The sequence below is a fragment of the Piliocolobus tephrosceles genome, chromosome 5, assembly GCF_002776525.5.
Source record: "Piliocolobus tephrosceles isolate RC106 chromosome 5, ASM277652v3, whole genome shotgun sequence".
NCBI classification, from domain to species: Eukaryota; Metazoa; Chordata; class Mammalia; order Primates; family Cercopithecidae; genus Piliocolobus; species Piliocolobus tephrosceles.
Window position 1 is genome coordinate 28,868,657 of NC_045438.1, and position 18,225 is coordinate 28,886,881.

General features: G+C 37.2%; 1 protein-coding gene across 6 annotated transcripts in view; it reads left to right on the top strand.

Moving 5' to 3' along the window:
* L3MBTL3 (L3MBTL histone methyl-lysine binding protein 3) overlaps positions 1-18,225 on the top strand; it is a 123,676-nt gene that overhangs the window by 64,071 nt on the left and 41,380 nt on the right. For all 6 annotated transcript variants that reach the window (XM_023230610.3, XM_023230614.3, XM_023230611.2 and 3 more), the window contains 3 exons: positions 2,262-2,372; positions 8,833-8,947; positions 10,680-10,782. In XM_023230610.3, the coding sequence (XP_023086378.2) occupies positions 2,262-2,372; positions 8,833-8,947; positions 10,680-10,782 (329 nt within the window). The remainder of the gene's footprint in view (positions 1-2,261; positions 2,373-8,832; positions 8,948-10,679; positions 10,783-18,225) is intronic.

Sequence of the window (18,225 nt, forward strand, 5' to 3'; positions counted from 1 at the left end):
TGCTTTGATTTTGGACTTTAAAGTCTCCTTGGAAAATAATTCTACTTGATACTATGTGGGGCTAGTTGTTGAAATCTTATGGCAATCTTGTCTTTTTAGCTAGATATTCTAAAAGACCAGAACAGAACATGAAAATATTTTCCAATAAAAACTATTTGATAATTTATTTGGATTTGTTTATGGCAAGCTGAGATGCTGTTTTTTGTTTTTTGTTTTTTTTTTTTTTATTGCTATAGATCAGCATGTTTAATTACCAATATGTAAGATTATCCGCTTTTATTACAGTATCCTTCTAACCCAGGGTCATTGCTTCTTGCATATAAAGTATTAAGATTCAAATGAACCTCATTTTTATGCAAGGAAGGAGCAAGAAGTGAAACATTTCTTATTTTTTCATCTCAAATAGCTTGCTTTATAATTTATATTTCTCTAATTTAACGGAAAAGAAAAATATATCAAATATTTATTTTTTAAAATGTGTCATGATTAGCTTATGGTAAATAATTTTCTTTAAGTGATCCTTTTATGTATAAATTGCTAGGATTTTTAACGTTAGAATTAATTATTAGGTATAGGTCCAAATTTAGAAGAAAGAACATAAAAAAATTTTAAGAGCAAAACCATAAGGTATGAAGAGAAACTGTATCAAAAAATGTGTGTGATTTCATCTGAGAGCAAGTTGAAGATTTAAAAAAGAAAACTGTTTAGAGTTATGCCGTATTTATGAATTTTTATCCACTCTCCCTCCCCCCCTTTAACTTTAAACTCTTGTCTAATGCGAAGCAGAGCTGCATTACACTTCACTTCAAATGAATACAATTATATTAGGATCAGCCTACATATCTAGTGTCACAACAGAGAGAAAACAGATTTCTCTAGTTTGGTCTTTTAGGTGTCTTGCATTGACTGCTCTGTGATATTTACATAACATACTTAATTTTCATGGCAACCCTTTTTTTGTTGTTTGCTTGAGTCAGAGCCTTGCTGTGTTGCCCAGGCTGGAGTGCAGTGCCACGATCTCATCTCATCTCACTGCAACCTCCACCTCCCGGGCTAAAGTGATCTTCCCACCTCAGCTTCCTGAGTAGTTGGGACTACAGGCATATGCCACCATGCTGGGCTAATTTTTGTATTTTTCGTAGAGAAGAGGTTTTGCTATGTTTCCTGGGCTTGTCTCAAACTCCTGAGCTCAAGCAGTCCACCCACCTTGGCCTCCCAAAGTGCTGGATTACAGGCATGAGCCACCACATCCTGCCCAGCAACACTTACACCCACTTTACAGAAGAGAGACCTGAAGCTTAGAAAATTAACTGATTTGCCTAACATCATGTCAAACAATCACCTTATCTTCCACAGTCTGTGACTTTTTCAGAGGCTTATGAGTTTCTGCTGAGTACTGAGGCGTAGGTAGCTGTCGATTCCCCCAACCCATTCCTGGTTCTGTCCTTTACGTTTGATTGCTGATTTTCTGTTTTAAAGATATCTTCTGCTTTTTGCCCCCATTACCACTTCTAATTTTGGTGTCTCAACTCAGCCACTTTAATGTTCTTCCTTTCTCTTTTTAAAGACAAATTTTATGCTTGTAGATTTTTGCCAGTGCACCTCCAACTAATAAGAAAAATGTTTTGTCTTCCCGCTGAGTAATCAAATAACTACAGTATTTTGAATTTTACTCTGCTATTTCCCTTGCTCGTGCATCTGTGTTGGAATTTATTGACAGACAGGGTGAAGTTCAGAGCTACTCTGGGAAGTTGAGAGTCTGAAAGGCTGGTTCTCTTATTTTCTTTCTTTATTTCAAAAATGACAGCAAGTTCTAACCATTTAAAATTTTGTTGTCTTCTTTTATGACATCATTCTCTAAATAGCTCAGCTATTTCTTTTCTTAATTTTTGCTTTTTGAGACAGTCTCCCTCTGTTGCCCAGGCTGGAGTGCAGTGGCACAATCTCGGCTCACTGTAACCTCTACCTCCTGGGCTAAAGCAATTCTTGTGCCTCAGCCTCCCGAGTAGCTGGGATTACAGGTGCATGCCACCATGTCTGGCTACTTTTTGTATTTTTAGTAGAGACAGGGTTCAGCCATGTTGGCCAGGCTGGTCTCAAACTCCTGGCCTCAAGTGATCCACCCGCCTCAGCCTTCCAAAGTGCTGGGATTGCAGGCATGAACCACTGTGCCTGGCCAGCTTTTTCTTCTTCTTTTTAACATCAAGTTTACCTTCTCTCTTCCTCTTTATCTCACTGTGTAAAATTTTTTGTTATGGCAGAAACCTCCTCATGGATTCCAGAAAAAAATGAAGCTTGAGGTCGTAGACAAAAGGAACCCCATGTTTATTAGAGTAGCAACTGTGGCAGACACAGATGATCACCGAGTAAAAGTAAGTGTTCTGTATGGTGGATTGGCTTTGTCTTTTGTTATAGACGTTTTGGATAAAAACTTTGGTAGATACTTAACTTGTGAAGTCCTGTAATTAGTAAAATCATAGGAATATGCAGAATAATTGGCTGTGCATCTTTGTAAATCAGCATTCTTCCAGGTTTGTCCTTTAACCTGTGTAAAACAATTTATCTTTAATTATGAATGACTTAATATTTTGAGTATGTATTGGGAGAAAGAAAGTAGATACAACACATTAAAGTAGTATTATATTCAGAAGAAAAGATATATCGTTCTCTGATAGTATGCCCTTTTTTTAAAAAAATTAAAGATTAATATTTTTGTGGGGTGGATTAGTAGTAGTATTTTCAGAGGAACCTCCTGTCTCTTAATATAGGCCAAGTAAAGATAAATACTTTCATGAGTAAAATCAGATTTTAATTAGAGTAATAAAAATCAAATGCCTCTTAAAAAATAAGCAGATGTTTAGGGAGATGGGATCAGCTTGTTATGTCCAGCCATGATAAAGTGAAGTGGACTTCAGGAAAGGAACCAGAAGAACTCATCTCTGTTTCTGACTTAAGTGTTAACTTCACCCTCAAACCGGAACAATGCCTGTTCTACTTACTTCATAAAATTGTTTGGAATTCCTATTAGGAATAATAATAGTTATAACAGCAAGACTTTAAATGTATATGATGTTTTACGGGGTAACTCTGTTCTCATGTTATTCAACATTTGTGGGAAGTATACGTTGTTATTACTTTTATTGATGAGGCAGAGGCTCAGAAAGATTAAATGAATTAGTAATTACTGGCAGTGGCAGAATGACATCTTAGTTCTAAGCTCTAGGAGTCTAAGTTTATGCTCTTTTTTAAAAAATTACATTCTCAACTATCTCTAATAAGATAGTGTATAAGAAAATAAATTATAAAATAACAGGAAAAACTACACAAATGTGGTGTTTCTATAGAATAGAAATTTTAACATTTAATTCACTGTTAAGATTATAGAATCATGTAGCATTTTAGAAAATTTTATAAATGCGAGACCTGTGCTAACCATTTTTTCAAGTACATTTTCTTACTATATTTGGTAGTAAAGTAAGTCATAAAACAATCAGTATTTTAGAACTAGAAGTATCTTTTAAAATAAAATCTAGACTAGTAATCAAATACATTTACAATTAAGCACAATATTACTTGTATAAATCAGATTGCCCAGAATTGAAAAAAATATATATTGGTTCGAGTGCATGAAAATTTAATTATCACATATGGCTGGTGGGAATATAAAATGTCTCAGCCTTTCCAAAGAGCAGTTTGGCGATAGGTTAACAAAATCGTAGAATGTTGTTTATCCTTTCATTTAAGAATATTAAGGGAATAGCCAAAAGGAATACGCAAAAATGAAAACTCCAAGGAAAATATATCAGTGCTGTTTATAGTACTTAACATTGGAAGCAACCGCAGTAGCTGATGGGTAAAATGTATTACTCTATATCTACATGATGGTAAAATTAAATACTTTCAAAGACTATTTAATATCAGCAATTGAAAAATTCAGGTTTTCATTATGTTTTGGTATCTGCTATTGTTTATTTTTACAAGAATACATATATAAGCAATTCTGGAAAGAATCCTACCAAAGTAATGACAGTGCTTTTTTCAGGGTACTGAAACTATAAATGATAAAGTTTTTTAATCGTTTAGTTTCCAGAATGTAGATTACTTTTATAATTAAAAATGTAGATCAACTCTCTTACATGTGAGAAATTTTTGGCCCGGAGAGGTCAAGTATGCTAAAGTGGGTAGTTCAGTTAGTTAACAGGAAAAGTGTAGACTAGATTCCACCTCTTACTTCTGGCTGGATTCTCTAATACAACATCCTGGTCAGTCCTTAACACCCCAGAAATAGCTGGCTGTGAGGGCTACAGTTGACAATTATCTTTTGGTAATCACTGGAATTAATTTCGTAGCTGAAGATGAACCACGGAACAAATATCTTTGTATTTACAAGGTCTTTAAAAGGCCTGTATACAGGGGTCAGTGACTAAGTTTCAGAATTCATCAGAAGCTTCTGAGAATATAAAAAGCTTGCAAGAGTAGGAGTTTATCTAATAAATGGGAGATTAGACAGCAGGAAAGCTCATCTTTCTTTTTCAAGAAGGAAGAAGAGGAAAATGTAGACCAAGTTATTAGTGTAGCTTAATATTTTAAGTTTTTCAGGGATAAAATCAACTCGAGTAAAATCATCTTTTAAGATTACATATTTCACACCTTGAGCTATTATAGTAAAACATTTAAAATTGTTCTATATTTGATCAGATGCCATTGAGGAAAAATGGCCCAGAATGGTTTTGCTCTCACTTATGTTTTTAGTTACAGAATATTGTTCCTGCCTCATTCCTTCCCACTTCCCAGCCTGGCTCCCCAGAAGCAAAAACGGTCGGCTCTTTGGGCTCTTGCTTAGGACCTTTTTGTCTGTCATTTTCTAAAATATTACCTATATTCTACTCTTTCTCAGTTCATCAACTTTACATATGGTTTATTTTCTTCATGTTGTGGTAATTCAAGATTTAGATCTTGCTATTCTTACCTTCCCCTTATCTTTTCAGCAGTTATTTTACATAGTTTGGTTCTCATTCACTGTTGAGCAAAGTAATCTTTTCCTTGTGACTGTTTTTCTGGGAGTCAGTAATTTGTTCATAATTTAGTTTTTTTGTCTTCTTAAATTTTTACAAATGTGACAGTGGATCTCACATGCCTTTGAGTCAAAAGCTCAGTGTATTTTCAATACTCTATCTTTTTATTATTATTATTATACTTTAAGTTCTAGGGTACATGTGTACAACGTGCAGGTTTGATACATAGGTATACATGTGCCATGCTGGTTTGCGGCACCCATTAACTCATCGTTTACATTAGGTATTTATCCTAATGCTCTCCCTCCCCCTGCCCCCCCACCCCACGACAGACCCCAGTGTGTGATGTTCCCCGCCCTGTGTCTAAGTGATCTCATTGTTCAGTTCCCACCTGTGAGTGAGAACATGCAGTGTTTGGTTTTCTGTTCTTGAGATAGTTTGCTGAGAATGATGGTTTCCAGCTTCATCCATGCCCCTGCAAAGGACATGAACTCATCCGTTTTTATGGATGCATAATATTCCATGGTATATATGTGCCACAGTTTCTTAATCCAGTCTATCATTGATGGACATTTGGGTTGGTTCCAAGTCTCAGCTATTGTGAATAGTGCCACAATAAACATACATGTGCATGTGTCTTTATAGTAGCATGATTTATAATCCTTTGGGTGTATATTCAGTGATGGGATCGCTGGGTCAAATGGTATTTCTAGTTCTAGATCCTTGAGGAATTTGCCACACTGTCTTCCACAATGGTTGAACCAGTTTACATTCCCACCAACAGTGTAAAAGTGTTCCTATTTCTCCACATCCTCTCCAGCTTTTGTTGTTTGCTGACTTTTTAATGATCGCCATTCTAGCTGGCATGAGATGGTATCTCATTGTGGTTTTGATTTGCATTTCTCTGATGACCAGTGATGATGAGCATTTTTCACAGCAAAAGAAACTACCATCAGAGTGGACAGGTAACCTACAGAATGGGAGAAAATTTTTACATCAATACTCTCTTTTTTTTTCTTGAATTCCTTCTCATAGTCAGCAACCACCTATTCCACTCTGGGTGGAAATACTCTAAGCCTGGTACAAAGCTTTCATCCTGACACTTCTCTTTACTGACAGACTAGGTTGTATTTCATTTTCCTGGATCACATACTTTGTTTTTCTTGGGTTATTCTCTTATCTTGCTGACACATGTCTTTTCATACCTTCTGTGGGATTTTGATTCTAGGATTAGTTTATTTCTAAGCTTAAGAAAGTAGATTCATTGCAAAGACCATTATTTTAAGCACATATATATACTTTTACTAACTACATTCTATTTCGTTATATGAATATACCGTAATTTATTAACCAGTCTCTTGATGGTGGGCACTGTGGTAACTTCTAGTTGTTTTCTTATACAAACAATGAGTTACTGAGATTATCAAGTCAAAATTAATGTCGTTTAAGTGCTCGGCTGTTATTGCCCAATAGCTTTCCAGAAATATCTCAGCAGTTAACACTCCTGTCAGTGGTCTATGAGAACACCCATTTATTCTCATTCTTAACCAACTGTAGGAATTACCAAAATGTGAACATTTTTGACAGGCCAATAGGAGAAGAATTGCATCTTGTGATTTTAATTTGTAGTTTTTTAATTATAAGTGAAAGTGATTGTCTGTCTTCTTCTTTTTTTTTTTTGAGACAAGGTCTCACTCTGTCACCTAGGCTGGAGTGCAGTGGTATGGTCTTGGCTCACTGTAGCCTCAACCTCCCAGGCTCAGGTGATCTTCTGCCCACCTCAACTTACTGAGTAGCTGGGACTACACTTAGCTTTTTCTTTTCTTTTCTTTTTTTTTTTTTTTGGAGAGATGAGGTTTGCCAAATTGCCCAGGATGATCTCGATCTCCTGGGATCAAGTGATCCTCCCTCCTTGACCTCCCAAAGTGCTGGGATTATAGGCATGAACCACTGAGCCTGGCCTCAAATTTATTGTCTTTTCGTATCTTTACTAAGCATTTATATTTATGTTTTGAATAATGAGCTATTTGTATCCATTTTTCATCCTTCCATTGGGTTTTTCATCTTTTTGTGCCGTTACATCATATTTTTATAAATTAAGGAACAGAGTTCTTGACACAGGTGTTGCAAATGTGTTTTGGGGGGTTTCTTGTGGGTCTTTCATTTTACTTTATAATATTTGCCATTCTGAAGCTTTAAATTTTCATGTAATCAAATTGATCAGTCTTTTACTGCTTTTGAGTTTGGTGTTTTGCTTACAAAGGCTGACCCACTCTGTGATTACAAATAAGTTCATTCACACATTCTTCTCAAATGTTTATTGTTCAGTTTTTAGTGTTTTGACTTTTTTATCCATCTGGCATCTGTTGTCTTGTACGGAATGTGAGGTTCGTAGACTTTAAAAAAGAAATCTAACTGGCAGACTTGTTTTGTTAATACTCTGTGATCAGTGGATATAACTAGCAAACTTGATTTAAAAATAAAATATCTAAAGCATTTCAGTATATCCCTTCTTCCTAAAAGGTAAAAAATGTATAATAACCTAAAAGAAACAGTCGATTCCTAGTGACCATCACTAGAAGACTAACTGCCCTTTCACCCAATGGCCAATAGAGATGGTAGCAGTGACTGCTTTATAATAAGACATATCTTTTCACACTCACTAAGATACAGAAGGAACCTAAGCATCCACCAGTCGAAAGAATGGATAAAGAGATGTGGTATATGTACACAATGTGATATTATTCAGCCATAAAAAAGAATGAAATACTGTCATTTGCAGTAACATGGGTGAACCTGGAGGACATTATGTTAAATGAAATAAGCCAGGCACAGAAAGACCAATATTGCATGTTCTCACTCATATGTGGGAGCTAAAAATAATTGAACTCATGAGGACAAGAGAGTACAATAAGGGTTGCCAGAGGCTGAAAAGCATAGCAGGGAGCAGGACATAAAGTGGGGGTGGTTAACGAGCACAAAAATACAGTTAGATAGAATGAATAAGATCTAGTATCTCGTAGCACAGTAGGGTGACTATAGTTATCAATAATTTATATATTTTTAAGTAACTAGTAAAACTGGAATATTCATAAAACAAAGAAATGACAAAAGCTTGAGGTGATGGATACCCCAGTTACCCTGATTTGATCATTATACATTATATGCCTGTATCAAAATGTCACATGTACTTCATAAGTATATACCCATAATAATTTAAAATAAAACAATAATAGAACATATATTTGAGAAAAACTGTAATTATTCACAAGGAAAAAAATGATGTCTAAAAACACACTGGGTGGAGGGATATTTCATAAATTGAATGTGTGCTTAGCAGGCATTGAATTTTTTTTGTTTTAAGGCTTTTTCAAGACAAATCCAGAAGGCTTGACGTTTACCTGAAGGGTCCTCCTTTCCTCTCCTTCCCCTCTACTTTCCCCTTTCATCTTCCCTCCTTCCCTTACCCGAATTTTTAACTCCTTCTGCATTTTTATTGGGTGCTTGATGTTGATCATATGAAAATGTTATAACAGTTCCTGTTCTCATGTTGCTCATGGTGTTGAGAAATACACATAATACGTCTGTAGAACTATTGGCAGAGCATTTATGACTGGTTATATAATACATCGAAGGTGGCTCAAAGATGTCTTTTTTTTCACATTATGAGTGAAGTATTTTGAATAATTGAACTGATGTATTGGGTTTTAAATCTACTGTATATGTTAAAATGAAAATGGTTATGCTGTGGGCAGAACTTTGACTATAGGAATTTTTGTGACTTAATTTGTACTGTTAATGTCCTTGTGTCATCCAGGTTCACTTTGATGGCTGGAACAATTGCTATGATTACTGGATAGATGCGGATTCTCCTGATATTCACCCTGTGGGCTGGTGTTCAAAAACAGGACATCCCCTTCAGCCTCCTTTGAGTAAGAGACACAAATAGCTTGTATAAATGTTTCCATTTCCATAAGTAGCATTCTTAAGATTTCATCCTTAGCCCTTCTCTTTCTCTTCCTCTCTCTACTGATGTTTCTTCTCTATGTAATCCTTTCCTTTTACTACATTTTAATTACCATAGTCACAGAAATATAAATGAAAAAAAAAACATAATGTCTGAAAAAGTAAAGCGTGTATAGACATTCTGTTTTATTTAGAAGTAAATATCACCTCTTAAAATTCATGTTAAATTTTTAGAAGACAATTTGTGAGACTTTCAAAATTTATCGTTTCAATATTAGCATTCTGATAGTAATTTTATATGATAGCTTTGGTGAATGTTAACATTGGGAGAAACTGGGCAAAGTGCAAAAGAGATCTCTTTCTGTATTATTATTTACAACTGCTTGTGAATCTATAATTATCTTAATACAAATCTAAGTTAAATTCAAATTTTAGAAAAGATACATGGAGAACTTAACATACCACGACCTTAATTTTGGAGGAAAATGTATACATTATAGAAAAAAAAATGTAGGAAATACAATAAATTAATTAAGTTTTTAAAAAATTTAGTGTACTTCCTGTATCCAGTGACTTCACTTCTGGATGCTACATACAACCTGCATAAGGGCACATGTACATGGCATTCAGTGTAGCATGTTTAGAATAACAAAGCTTGGGGGAAAATATTAGTTAAATAAATTGTGGTGCACCGTGCTGTAGAAACTATGCAGTAGTCACAAAGAATGTTAGTATTGCAACAGAAAAATTTGTAAGACAAGAAGTTAAAAACCAAAGAAGGATATTGGGCCTTTATGTGGCAAAACAAAACATCTATGTTGTGCCTTTTATGTGGCAAAGTCAAACAAAACCGAATGTGTCTGAATGCTTAGAACAATTTCCAGGAGAGCCCACACTAACCTCAGTGGTCAGAATGAGGGAGGGTCTCTGCAATGTAGAAGGAAGAGCATGGAGGGATCTGGAACTGTCATTCTGGATTCTTCTGTAGCACTTGGAAGTGTTCACGGTATGTGAGTAGTCATGCTTTAATTATGTTATTCACTTAATAAAAGGTGTTTGACTCTTCTTGTTAATTCATATTTAGATATCTCTGGACTTTATGATGTTTTGAAAGATTGTTAGATCAGAGTTTACCATTTCATTGTTGAAGAAAGATAACTAGTGTGGGCCGGGCGCGGTGGCTCAAGCCTGTAATCCCAGCACTTTGGGAGGCCGAGACGGGTGGATCATGAGGTCAGGAGATCGAGACCATCCTGGTCTACACGGTGAAACCCCGTCTCTACTAAAAATACAAAAAACTAGCCGGGCGAGATGGCGGGCGCCTGTAGTCCCAGCTACTCGGGAGGCTGAGGCAGGAGAATGGTGTGAACCCGGGAGGTGGAGCTTGTAGTGAGCCGAGACCGCGCCACTGCACTCCAGCCTGGGCGACAGAGCAAGACTCCGTCTCAAAAAAAAAAAAAAAAAAAAAGATAACTAGTGTGAACAGTCGTAAGGGAAAAACCTTTAAATGTAGTGTCTTTTAAAATATTTTTCATTTTTATAGGATCTGCTTTTTCTATTTATATATGTTGTATGTTGATTCAAAAATTGGATTTTTAGGGAGTCTTTTTCTTCCTTACTCTGATCCCAGACATTTGACTCTTAACAGATTTTTGCTTAATATTTTGCCCTTTCTTTCTTTTCTTTGCTCTTTCATAGGCCCCCTAGAATTAATGGAAGCTTCAGAACACGGTGGATGCTCAACTCCAGGATGTAAAGGGATTGGCCATTTTAAGAGAGCAAGACATCTGGGCCCTCACAGGTATGTGGTAGCTGTCACTGACGTGGTCAAATATAGGGTACCTGTTCCATATACATGTATGTATAATGAATTTCGTGTATACTAAATTGATGTGAACTAATTTTAAATTCAGATCCATAAGAAATGTGGTTACCATGGTGATCATGTAAAAATGAAAGGAATGTCTATAGTAAAATCTTCCTGGAAGAAAATGCATTCACGGTTTAAAATGGATTTACTCTAGCCTTTTGACTTTTCTTGGCAACCTGACTAGTTTTACAGATACTTAATTTCTGCAATAGTTATTTTGCATTGATCCTTAATAATGAGAAGAGACTCTGTTGATACCATTTGGTAGAATGTTATCTGATTCGGTGATTCAATAATTTGAATAATGAGAGCTGAGATTATTGTAGATTAGCAGCAAAGATCACAAAAGGCACAATATAAATAGTCAAACATGAGAGTGCATTGCTCTGAAACACATTTTTAAAATATTTTTATCTTATCCCTAAGTAACTTTAAAAAGAAACCAAATTTATACATTTGAAATGTGATGTATTTCGTGATTTGGGGATCTTTGTAGAGAGTTAAAAATATTACTGAAGTACAGCTACTTTGGAGGCTAAGGTGGAAGGATCACTTGAGTCCAGGAGTTCGAGGTCAGCCTGGACAACATAGCAAGATCCTGTCTCTTAAAAAAAAATTACCAAAATACTAAGAAATTCCTGTCATTCAACTGGCATTTTAAAGGAATAAACATATCGCCTATTTAGGTATATTTTAAAATAATAATTTGTTGGTAAAATGTTCTAACTACATAGTAATTGGATTGCCCAGTAAGAAAAATGATTCCTTGTTTAGTTTGTACAGGTTGTGAATCTAGGTCTTTAAAAATTTTGAAGATTACTGTACCTGTTCCTCCAAACGTTAATAGGAATTGCAAAATTGGTGTGATTATTTTCATCTGGATATAGTTTTCTCTTTTTTTCATCTCTGCAACCTTAAATCATTCTTAGCTTCCTTTTTCAACGTTCTCCTTAATGTTTTATGAGGTTCAGTATTTTCCAGAGTGAGAAGTCTGAGCATAGACAGGATGATGATTCCATTTGCCAGTCCTTTTTGTTGCTTGTCTGACTGCAAACCAAAAGTTATATGATACATCTTAGAAGTTATTAAATATTGCCTAGTGAAGGCAGCTGGATTTTCAGCTATTATGTAAATCTAGATGCCAGAAATAATTCACGAACATACTAAATTTCCAGTATTATTTCAGTTGTTTTGTGTTGCTATAACAGAATACTGTACACTGGGTAATTTGTAAAGAAAAGAAATTTATTTCTCACTTCCTGGAGGCTGGGAAGTCCGAGATCCAGGGGTCAGCATATGGCGAGGGCTTTCTTGCTGCAGAAGGTAGAGGGGCAAGAGATCATGTGTGAGAGAGCCAGAGAGGGCCAAACCTGCTTTTGTAACAACCGCTCCAGTGATAACAAACCCACTTCTGCGATAATGTCATTTATTCATCCAGGAGGGCAGAGCCTGATCACCTCAGTATTGTCACAGTGGCAATCAGATTTCCATATGAGTTTTGGAGGGGGGTGTTCAAACTGCAGCAATATGTTTAGAAACTCATTCAGTAAATATTTTCGAGCAGCATTTTTTTCAACAAGAACTAAGATTTATTGAGCATTTATTTATTCTGTGCCAGATATTGCTCTAATTGCTTTATATATCTTGGATACCCTTCATAACAGCGCTATGATATAAGAACTGGTTTTCCCCCCACGTTTTGGTGAGGCCACCGGAGGTACTGGGGAGGGTTAGTAACTGGCCTTACTTCACAGCTGGGGAGAAGGGAACCCAGTGTTGCTCAGGGGTCTGTGCTCTGAACCACTGCCCTCTAATGGCCTCTCAAGACACTACTCCATAAATTAGTCACAGACACAACCTTCAAAGAATTCACAGGCTGATGGAGCTATAAAAGCTGTACATAATTTAATTAAAACATAACATACGAAATAATATCAGAACTTTGGCACACATCCCTTTCTGCTGTACAAAGTGTCGATTGGAGCAAAGAGAACTTGCTCAAGTTGTGAAGAAAAAGAACAAAGAAAATTTTTAAAAGAGTCAGTACTAACAATGTGTTGTTGAGGTGCAATTGAAGATTAAACAAAACTTGTTTTGGTCTTCTGGAAGGAATTCATACCTTACGGCAGTGTCCGTGGTCTCCTTAGGGCTGCTTTACGCTTGAGTGGAGAGGTTTGCCTTTCACAGCAAGGTCCATGGTGACAGTTGTGTCCCCTCCTTGATGGCCCAGCCATTCATCAGGACTGCCTTTCCCCAAGTGTGCAGGTGGACCTCTGAGGGTTCCTCAGCTGGGCCACACCCATTTCACCAAGTTTCAGTTGTTATATTTAGAGCATTTCTTCACAGATGCAGTGTTGTGCTTGTTAAGAGGATTAGTGGAAGACTTTATAGAGAAACGTGGTAAGGAACCCTTTCCAGTGGAATTGGAATCATAATAGAGAATGACTCATTTTCTTGGAAGGAGAGGCAGAAGTACACCTGATGGCTTAAAGGAAAGCATTGATAAAGAACCTGTATTCATTTTCTTGTCACATATAGAGAGCATAACTAGCAGATTTTGTGCCTTGGGCAGAGTTGTTGGTTGACTCAAGCCCCGTGGACCAAGGGATGCAATTCGTGGAACTCCTGGAGGTCCCAGTTTCTGCCCAAGTGCTAACATCCCTTCTGCTCAGTCTTCAAACTGGGTTTTCTTAGACTCCGTGACTATGCTGTGCTGTTTACAGCACTCAAAGCTCATTTTCTGGCAGGATATTAATCCTTAATTGGCACAGCCTGTTTTCCATTTCATTAGTAGACTTGTGGAGGAGCTTGCTGCATTATGGATATTCTTTGAAAGGTTCATTTCGCTGGCTCTTATTTTTGTTCTTACCAAGAATGCTGTGTTTAGGAAAACATAATGAGAAAATTCTCTTTGGATTAATTTGCTGAGAAACTGCATATATCAAAACATGCACTCTTTGCATAGATAACAAAGAAAGTTGCTCTTTTAGCAAAAATAATCAATTTAACGAACACATAAGCAAGAGACATTGTTTTGACTAGCATTTGTTGTTACCTTCTCTGAAGATTATAGTGTTTGAATTTGATCTAAGAAGTGTTAAAACAAAACATGTGTCTAAACAATGAAGCTTGATAATTTAACGTGTTTTAAAATGGTGAAATATAAATGATCAGTGAAAGGGTTGGGTGTGGGTGTGGTTTTCTCATCTTTAGGGATATCAGGAGCCAGATTGCTTAATTCCAACTCTCTAGCAAGGGAACATTAATATTGGTTGTGTCACAGAAACACCCTTTGTCACTTCCTTTATTTGGCCTACCAAGAGAGAGGGTAAGGAATGGGAAGATGTTAAAGGAAATATAGTTGTATAAAAGTAGACATCCGGCTGGGCGCAGTGGCTCACACCTGTGATCCCAGCACTTCGGGAGGCCGAGGCAGGTGGGTCACCTGAGGTCAGGAGTTCAAAATCAGCCTGACCAACATGGTGAAACCCATCTCTACTAAAAGTACAAAAGTAGCCGGACATGGTGGCGGGCACCTGTAATCCCAGCTACTCAGGAGGCTGAGGCAGGAGAATCGCTTGAACCCAGGAGGCGGGGGTTGTGGTGAGCCGAGTTCGCACCACTGCACTCTAGCCTGGGCAACAAGAGCGAAACTCTATCTCAAAAAAAAAAAAAAAAAAAAGTGGATATTCTACATATCGAGTGCCTTCAGAACTGAATCTTTTCTATGTAAGGTTTGCTTTTGGAGAAATGAAACAAGAGGAAACAATGTTTTCAGCAACATATAAAGGATATTAATGAAGTCCATGGAATGTTTTAAACAGTAGTAACTCTTGGTATGCCCCTGCAAACTGTAAACCTCATATTAATTCAGCATGCATCTATCCGTGAACAAACCTTTGTGTCACCTGCTGGGTTAGGTGAGGGGCTGTACAGAGGAGAGGGTCCCTCCTTCTAAAGAGGCCAGTCTGGTATAAAGAGATTCTCATAGAGGCAAGAGTGGAGTGGCGCTCAGAGAGAAGCATCAGCTTTCTATGAGGGAAGCAGAGCATTCATAACGAGGTGTGTTACGGAGTTTTTATTGCTGTTTACTTTTTGCTGATGTTCTTTTTACACAATAGGGGTTAAATGTCACTCTTCTTTTTAAATAATAATAATCGGTGGGATTCATTGATGACTTCCTATGTTCCAGTTACTGCTTCAAGGACTTAACATGTGTGATCTTATTTGGTCCTCACAGGAACTCTGTGAACGTTAGGCACTTTTCTAGTTCTTGTTTTACAGATGAGGAGACAGAGAATTGAAATGCTTAAGTGCCTTAGATTGTACATTGGTGGAACCAGGATTCAGCTCAGGCCTGTAAGGCACTTAAGTCCCTGCTCTTAACTGCTGGGCATTCATGCAATGCACAATGTCCTGACAGAGCCCGCCTTGTGTTTTGTTTTGTTTGTTGTGTTTTTTTTTTTTAAAAACGGTTTTTTGTCAGGACAGAGTGTGAAAATGATTCTCCTTAGAGGAGCCAGTGGGGCAAGTATTTGCATATTTAGCTGATATGTGAAATAATGTCCTAGTAGTGTAGGATGCACCTCAATAAAGTACTTACAGTAGAGAACAGTATCATCCTATGGGACTCTACCCTTCTGCTTGCTGAGGAGTTGCATAATAGTAAAGAGCTGTATATATACATGTGCATGTGTCTAACCATGACAGAATATATGTACACATTATGTGATAAGCCACACTTTATTAAAGTTTTGTCACTGGAAACTTAGTATGTGAGAAATTAGAAGTCTATAAGCCTAGTGAGAACCAACTTTTTCCATAGATGTTTAATTAGCACTGGTGAGTTTTTTAAAGTTCATATACAGTTTTAGAAGTTAACGATTTTGTATCTGTACATAACAGAACAAATACAGAAGAGAAAAAGCAACATTTCTAACATGATACAGATCACATATGTCACTTGTGTTCTTTGAAATGACACAGGAGTCGTTCCAACTCCTCAAAAACATGATTACTTGTGAATTTTACTATAATTCTTATTCAAAGAGCTTGTTAATGGGAGTAGATAAAATAGTGAAATACTTGATCCATGTTCTATAGGTTGGCTTTTGTGGTTAAAGCCATCAGATAAGATTATTTTACAAAGCTCTGTGACCTTGAGCCAATACTTAACTTCTTTGTGCCAGTGTCCTCATTTATAAAATACTTGGTGACAGTAGTATCTGCTTAAAAAGAATAGTGTGATAAGTAAAGAAGTTAATTTTGGAACAGTGCCTGACACATAGTAAGCACACAATCCATGTTAGCTCTGTGAGTACAGACAGCAGACAGTAGCATCTTGCTAGAAGATGGTGCTCTCAGATCAAGTTCCTTGTCATGGGTTAGGAATAAGGAAATTCTTCAATGTGCAAGGGTACTATTCACCCATATAACGCAGTGGTTAAGAGACAGCCACAATTCCTGATGTAATTCTATCAGGAACCGATTGAATGACACTGAACAACATTCCTTTTTAAGCCCTAAAGGAACTACTTCTTAGGATTGTGAGAATTAAATAGGTAATGTAAACATTTGGTCTGGGTAATGCACTTAACCGGAGGTCAGTTTTGTTATTATCATCCTCATTTTACAGATGAAACAGAATCTCGGAGCCTGTGCTTGCTCATTATTGAGTAGAGGATGAAGCAGCAGAGCAGGATCAGAATGAGGCCCCCTGATGTCCCCCTCCATGCATGTCCGGTCACCTGAGCTCCTTTGGCATTTTGTGACTTTTCATTTTATCATCACCTCCCATTTCAGGAGCCAGGGGCTTTCCTCTCTACCCCAGAGTAGGTGTGAAAATGGGAGGTTTCTTGACCCTTTTGACTCTTCTCAGGGTTCAAAGAAAGGGGGTTAACATAAAATCGATAGCTGATAGGCTGCCCTTGGTGGATCATTAGTAAATCACTGCTGTGAGGGCTGCGAATGTTCTTCCCTGCTTTAGGTTAAGGTTTTGAAATTGAAATTACTCTCTGGTCCTAGCAATCTATTTAAAAAACACACACACACAAAAAAAGATATTTAAATGGTAAGTCTCATTCTGGCCAGCAGTCTTACCTCTCTCTTGAGCTTTCCAAGTTTACATATGGTGATTTCGAGAGATATTCTTTCATTTATTCAACAACTAGGTGAAGATGCTGCCCTCCCAGGGCTTAGAATATAAATTGTCTACACTGTAACTGTAATTAGTGCTAAACTGGGGACCCAGACCATCTCAGAATCCTGCGAGTCTTCCCATTGTTGGAGGCGGATGAGGTAAAGACGAGAACCTGTCACTTTCTTCATATCCAGTAAAATTTCTATTTTAATATATATACAGTTATTTAATAATTATAAGTACAAGTGTTTAACAGTGAATGAAATGCTGGTCATGATATTCTAGGAATAGCTGCATATGGTTTATTTAAAGAAACTAAAAAGTTGTCTTTGAATTGTTTTTTTTTTTTTTTTTACTGTCACAAAGCTTAAGTAGATAAATTTGCAACAAAAACACACAATATAAGGAACAAATAATAGAGTGGAGTCAAAGATGGTGAAGACCTGAGGTTGGGTTAATAAATTTATCTTGTCAGAAACAGAGTCAGGAACAGCAGGAGGAGCTGGTTGTGTTTTTTATCTTTTAGGAGAGTGAATTTTTAATCATTTTTGGGTGGAGGGGCATGATTCGTTAAAGATGATAAAGTTGGTTTTAAACATGTTTGTTGTGAGGTGACCCTAAGGCATCTGAGTAGAAATGTTTAGTGAACATTTATATTTTCCTTGAGGTCAAGATGAGTGTTAAGTCTGACACCTCTTACTAGGGAGCCACAAGGGACCCAGACTTCCCTTTCTCAGGCCTTTAGCAGTTTCACTGTGGGCAGGAATCCCACACCCACCAATCAGATGCTGCCATCCGGCTTTCCATCTTGAGAAATGAGATGAAGGCAGGTCAGACCTTGAGATTGCAGCCTCCATGGAACTGAGGACTAGACCAGGGTCTGGAAAGGGCAGGGGGGCTGAGAGCAGTGGCGTGAGGGCCACGTGCCCAGCAGCAGCCTCCTGTGCAAATCGTTTTGAGGGAGTGTGTTGCTTGTACCCTGCTCCCTACCCAAGCCTGATTTTTCTGGGCTTCCTGTTGAGCTGTAAAGTGCCCTTCCAGTGAGTGTTTTCTGCTCAAGTTAGGCGGAATTGGTTTTGGTCACCTGCATTCATGAACTCTGAATTAGGATCCCATGAAACATATAAAGGGCTGGTGTTCAAAAGAGACATCATATTTGGGAATGGATTTTCCTTCACATTATTACTAAATGAATAAAATGAAGTACTACCATCTCCCCATGCTCAAGGTGATGC